Genomic DNA, 6,768 nt, shown 5'->3' with positions numbered 1-6,768 from the left:
GTGTGTTGGTTATTGATACTCTATTGCTTGTGTGTATAGCCCAGTAGATGGGAGGATTGCCTTACTAAGTGTTTATAAAATACTCATGCATTGCAATATGTGTTTGTGGTGCAGGTAAAGGCAAAGTGTGATCGTGGAATCAAGGCAATGAAGAGGAGGATGTTCTAGGGACTCGATTTGATGTTGTCTGGCTTGCTAGGTTGCTAGAGTTGAGTCATTAGAACATTGCTAGGTTGCTAGTTCTATGATTTCTGCTATTTGATTATTGGATATTGTTGAGGTTATGATTATTGTTTATTCCGCTATTGGTTGTGATTGTGGTTAGGTTGCTAGTGGGTATGGGACCACTAGTTGTAGATTATTTATTATATTAATATTTATTATTTATTATTATTATTTTTTTTAAAAGGTCTGTCGTTTCATCCCCTAAAGATGGTTTTAGATTTGGCTATGTAAGATCATCTTTTTTCGTAAATACTATTTACAACTTAATCAAGTTGCGACTCCTCTTACAAAGTAAAATTAAGAATTAGTACTCCTTGCCTATTATATCCTACTATATTAATTGAGAAGTACAAATATGAAACTAATCTTAAAATGTGTAAAAAATTACATTTAATTGCCATTAGAAAAATTTAATTAAGCTTAATTAACTAATTTAAATAAATATAATTAAATTAAAAATAAAAAACACTCACATATCAAATATTAAAAAATCTAAAAAAAATCTAAAAAAATATTTTTTTCTCTCTAATAAATTATGGACGAAATTACTAATTATTTTTTAAAAAAAATATATAAACCAATCAGAATTCTAAAAACTAAGATTTTATATCCAAGTATACAATACAATTATTTTTAATAACTAAATTCGAAGATTTTGTTAAGATTTCAAATTATGATTCTACTATCATTTTTATTTTATTTTATTTATAAATTGTTTAGAACTTTCATATAATATTTATAATTAATAAAATGCATATTTTTTCCTGCATATGTTGTGATTTGAATTTTTTAGAACGAAGATATATTATTCAATGTATGAAAATGTGTGTTTTAATTTCCACATTGGCGGGTTGGTAAAACTAAATTTCTATTGATGATAAATTAATAATTTTTATTTACTCAAAATTATAATATTAAAATTACTATTTTATATTTCACAAAATATGATGCAAATACAACAAATAAACAATATAAAACTGTAATAATACGTTAAAAGTAAAATACTATAATATTCTAAAATAATTAGTATTCAAATAGACTAATAGATTTACATAACAATTAAAAATAAATATTATCTCAAACAAAATAATTTAAAAACAAAAAATAAAACAATAATTTTTATTATTATATTATATTTTTTTAAAAAAATGTTGGCCCGTGCTTTAAGCACGGGATATATCCTAGTATATCATTATATAAGATCACAATTATATGTTTAGTTATTAAATTATTTTCGTTAACGCAGAACTCATCCCCTACAAAATGAAAATATTAACACCATTAGTCAACCACAAATGCCACCGAGCTCTACCAGGTATATATTATTCTAAGTTTAATCTCTGTTATATTATTTTAAATACTATCACTCTCCCGATATGAGTTTCTCTTATATATTTGTTTCACCAAATAGTTACAGTTATATAGATAAGTTAATTTGCAGTTAATGCAGTACCTCGAATGCCATCGAGCTCGACTAGGTAAATATATTGTTTTAAGTTTAATTTCTCTTAAATATGATTATAATTTATATATATATATATATATCTTTGTTAAATTATTTTGGTTAATGCAGGAATTATTTTCAACAAAATCAAATTTCTATGATTCCTCCTCAACCTCGAATGCTGTCGAGTTCGACTAGGTATTGTTTTCTATTTAGTCTCTTTCAAATTTTAATTTTAATTTTAATTTTATATTTTTGTGTTAAATAATATGTGTTGCGTAGGACTTTTCCTCTACAAAATAAAAATTCTATGATGCCTCCTCCATCTCAAGTACCTTTGAGTTCTACTTGGTATTTTTTATTTTTAATATATTTTTCTAAGTTCAGTCTCTCTTATACATGCTAATTTCTTATCTTTCCTTTATATGAATTTCTCTAATATATTTGCTCACCTAATAGTTACAATTATATTATAATTAACATAGTTATGTATTTCTTTGTTAAAATTATTTGGATTATCGCAGGACTCCTCAACTAAATCAAATTCCTATGCGTTCTCCTCAACAAAATCAAATTCCTATGCGTCCTCCTCAATCTCAAATGCCGTCAAGGTCTACTAGTACTAGGTATATATATTATTCTAAGTTCAATCTCTTATATATATATCAACCTCAAATGTCGTCGAGTTCTACCAAAAATATATCTTTCTCCATTATTTTATTCTAAGTTTAATATCTCTCTTTCCTATATAGAATTTTCTTTATATATATATATATATATATATATATATATATCTGTTGAATTATTTGGGTTAATGCAGGACTCATCTTTTACAAAATAAAATTTCTGTGACCTCTCCACAACTTCAAATACCATCGATTTCTACAAGAGATTTTTTCTTCTGTGGCAAATTAATTTTTGAACTCATTTTCTTTTTTTTTGGACAAAAGAACTTTTATTCACTTTAATCCTCAAAAGAGGGTAGTTCATACAAATTAGAGCTACGATAATACAAGGAAAATAAAGATAAAGGCTCAAAAGAGGGAAGTTCATACAAACCCTAACCCTAACCCTAACCCTTAAATGTCATGTTTTGAATGTTTTACATATTTTCATCAGATTGTGTAAAAATCAATCTTTGTCTATAATTATTACTTTTTATTGCTTATAATGATTGTAATATTTATTTTTCATTGTATATTTTAATTTTGAGTTATAATAATTCTAATTTACAAATATTTCATAAGTCAGCTGTTTATGTCGATAACTCAGTCATATCAGTCAAATGTTTGAGAAATACTTTTATTAAAAAAAATTAAAAAATTCATATTCAAATTTTGAATTCCTTTTAAATAAAAAATAACTAAAATCTCATTTATTACGTGTGTGGTTCTTAACAATAAACATAATTATTATTTGTGTCTCCCAACAACACATTTTGTATTTTTGAGAAGGTATATAATAAATTAATATATCTGTTGCATATCTCAGCCATAACTTTACTATAACTCAGCTAACCCTCAAATTAGAATGACTAAATAACCGACCAAACCGAACCAAACCGGAAACTATTTTTTCCATTATTTTCGGTTAATTACGGTTATATTCGGCTTGCTATCGGTTATATTAAGTTAATCGACCTAATTTAGATAACATTTGGATTATTTATGGTTATATATTCATCTAACCGATCCATAACCGGAAATAACCGAAAAGTAATTTCAAAAATTTTTAAATTTAAAATGGTTATCATATTAGTATATCCAAATTACCACCTTAAACCAATCACAATATAACCAAAACCAAACTGTTATATTAAAACCCATAATGTTGGAAATATGAACCGTACACCTCTAACCCTAACCCTAACCCCTAAATCTCATGTTTTGAATGTTTTACACATTTTGATCAGACTGTGTAAAAATCAATCTTTGTATATAATTATTACTTTTTATTGCTTATAATGATTGTAATATTCATTTTTATTCTATATTTTAATTTTGAGTTATAATAATTCTAATTTACAAATATTTCATAAGTCAGCCGTTTATGTCGATAACTCAGCCATATCAGTCAATTGTTTGAGAAATCCTTTTGAGAAATCCTTTGATTTCTTTTATTCGCAATTCAAATTCAAAATTTTTAATTAATTTGAATAATATATTGTGAAAAAATCTAACTTTATGTATTTATTATATGTGGATCTGAGCAAGCACAGAATTAGTGATTTTTTGCGATTCCCCAACAACACTTTTTGTGATATCGAGAAACGTTTTGATTAAATAATTTATTAGAAATCTGACGGAACAAAAGACCTAGAAAAGAAAGAAAAATACGTACAAATATCTCATAACTCCGTAATTCATAACTCAACCATATGAAATATATAACTCAGCCGTAACTTAACCGTAAATCAGGCATAACTTTAAAAATAGACAAATCAATATTTTACATTTAAAGTCTAAAGATGACAAAAAAAGAAAGAAAAGAAAAGAAAGAAAAGAGAATGAGTAATGGACCGCTAATTGTTGATTGATTCAGATTAGAGAAATGCAATTAGGGATTACTACTTGAGACTTCTTCACCATGTTTCCATGTTCATCAACATAAAAACCAAAGCCTGAAAGAAAAACAAATGAGCAATTAAAAACGGATGCTCTCAGACGCATTTCCACAAACACTTGGTGTCCCCAAAAGTTTTATCGAACAGAGTGGCACCAGAACTCAAATATAATAAGCTAGAAATCCGAAATTAAACTCACCTGCATTTGAAGAAACCTCAGCTGACACAGAGCCAAACCGATGACTATACAGTAACTAACTGAGAATATGAAACGACACGAAGCTCACAAAAGAGAAGAACACAACTAGTTTAAATAAAATCAATCCAATCACACAGCTCATATTGCTTCTCCAAAAACCCAATTGATAAAGAATAAAAGCACTTCCTGTATCACCAATGGTCAAAATGCTCATAGAGAACAACTATTTCTTAAACTCACAGTAATTCATCAGTTGCTTAGTTAATGTCAAATACATATGCATAGAGTTCCGGAACGGGTGAAAACTTGGCACTTGGCAGTGCATAGATCCATCTACAAGCTTTTGCCAATGTTTTGGAATAGATTTTGCTTTGACACTTAATACTAACTACGTACTAAGGAATATCCACAAAAATCTAATTATGGAGAACTATAAAAATCAGAGGTTTTCAAATTAAGCCACAACCAAAATTACTACAACTATGAAAACTTGGTAGCAGTTAGATTGTGTTTCTATGTGTCATCATGTAGATTAGCAAAAAGAAAGGAATTTTAAGTAGGTACTAACCTCTGGTGGTTTGACCCACATTTGTCCATCATACCATCCACTCTCTTCATATGGTATAACTGCAGAAAGTAGTCTATCTCCAACGTAGCTTCATCCCTAAGATAATATACCCAAAAGTGAAAAACAAATCAAACCAATCAAGCTTTCACAGGTAAAGAAGAAGCAGAGCAAGTTCAATACCAGGTATATTCTCAAGACAATCAACGAAACCAGGAATAACGTTCCAGTACCCGCAGCTAGAGCAAATCTCAAAGGCTCCTGCAACATAAAAGAATATATTTTATAATCTGTACTAAAACAAAATCTTGTGGCAGGAGGCAGGCTCTGTTTCAAAAAGCTCACTCTGGAAGGATTAAAGCTAACAGCTGCAATAGGAACTCCAAGAACAGTGAAAGTGACCAACCAAAGACCACCGAGACGAATAAAGAACTCCCTTGGACCCAATTCTCCCCATGAATATAACATTCCTTTCTTTAAAGACGAATACTCATTCACCTTTACACACCAAAAAATACAGGTATTAAATTTTACACACTCAAAATTCTCATCATTGCACTTTAGAATCAGACAAAACAAAGAAAAACAAAAGTGATTTGCTTACGGGTCTTTGGTCTGAAGGAACTTCAATCTCGGAACTGGGATACCAGCTTTGACCAGAGAAACTCATACTTCCACCTCCATTATTACCTTTGTCTTCCACTGCTTTCACTGTAACGCTTAGAAGAAGTTGCTGCTTCTTACCATCATCGCCGTTTCCGCCATATCTAACGATCGATGAAGAATCATAGTAACTAGGGTTCGGCGACGAGAGACGGCGAGAGAAAACGAGAGAGATTTTTTTTTTTTTTTTTTTTTTGGNGGTTATGAACAGTGTAGACTGTTTGTTTTCCCTTTTGACATAAACAGGAAAAAACAATTATCGATTTTGGAAAAAAACTGTTTAGTTACGTGTATAATCGTAAATGACGTGTATTTTAATTTGCTGATGTGTATGTTTTTTTTATTTTTATACTCAAAATCGAAAAACTAAATCCAAAAGGTAAATTGTAATTACAACCAAAGCACTAAATATTTGAGTAATATTTAGAAGATTTATAGATATGGGTAATAAACCAACTTTTGAATAACATTTGAGTAATTCTTTCAATTATATATTATTATTTATTTTTTTACATTCATGAGCTAAACAATCAATGTGCTTCTATATTAAACCGTTAGCAGCTCATTCATGATGTATTCTATATTATGCTTAAGTATAGAATACAAAAGAATACATCATGTTTGGATCTAAATTATTATTATTATATATTTTTTTACATTCAATGGTAATATATTAATAAGTAATAACTTAATCTGTTTTATTTTGCATAAGCAGCAGCAAAAACTGGCATTATCGAATTCCCATGGAACCTTACAACAATCTGATCACCAAGATTTACTAAATCCAAACATGATGTATTCTTTTCAAGAGCCAGATGCTTCTACAATGGTAAGTTATATATTTCATATACATATATTGTTTCTTCCAATTATCCATTATTTTAATTAATCTTTTTTTCTCTTAAGATACAATTTATTATGAGACATACATAAAACTATATGCTATCACTAAACTATCAACATGGTTTGATAACTGAATTCGTTTTTATTTCTCTTAAGCAGCAGCAACAACCACCATTATCCAATTCATATGGATATGTTACATATGTACAACAATCTGTCGACCAAGCAGGTCTTACCTAAACTCTGCGCCTCTTCAACTCATGGTA

At 28.6% G+C, this 6,768-nt stretch overlaps 1 protein-coding gene and 1 pseudogene across 1 annotated transcript; one reads left to right on the top strand and one right to left on the bottom strand.

Moving 5' to 3' along the window:
* LOC104759033 overlaps positions 1-4,229 on the top strand; it is a 15,650-nt pseudogene extending 11,421 nt beyond the window's left edge.
* Positions 4,034-5,848, bottom strand: LOC104757209 (uncharacterized protein ycf36-like). Its single transcript, XM_019239715.1, has 4 exons — positions 5,601-5,848; positions 5,342-5,494; positions 5,180-5,257; positions 4,034-5,095 (listed from the first exon to the last, which is right to left on the bottom strand). The coding sequence occupies exons 1-4, from the start codon at positions 5,664-5,666 to the stop codon at positions 5,090-5,092; spliced, it is 303 nt and encodes a 100-aa protein (XP_019095260.1). The 5' UTR covers positions 5,667-5,848; the 3' UTR covers positions 4,034-5,089.

This window comes from Camelina sativa, chromosome 17 (genome assembly GCF_000633955.1).
Source record: "Camelina sativa cultivar DH55 chromosome 17, Cs, whole genome shotgun sequence".
NCBI classification, from domain to species: domain Eukaryota; kingdom Viridiplantae; phylum Streptophyta; class Magnoliopsida; order Brassicales; family Brassicaceae; genus Camelina; species Camelina sativa.
The sequence above is the reverse complement of the archived record's forward strand: the minus strand, read 5'-3'. Positions and strand labels throughout refer to the sequence as shown.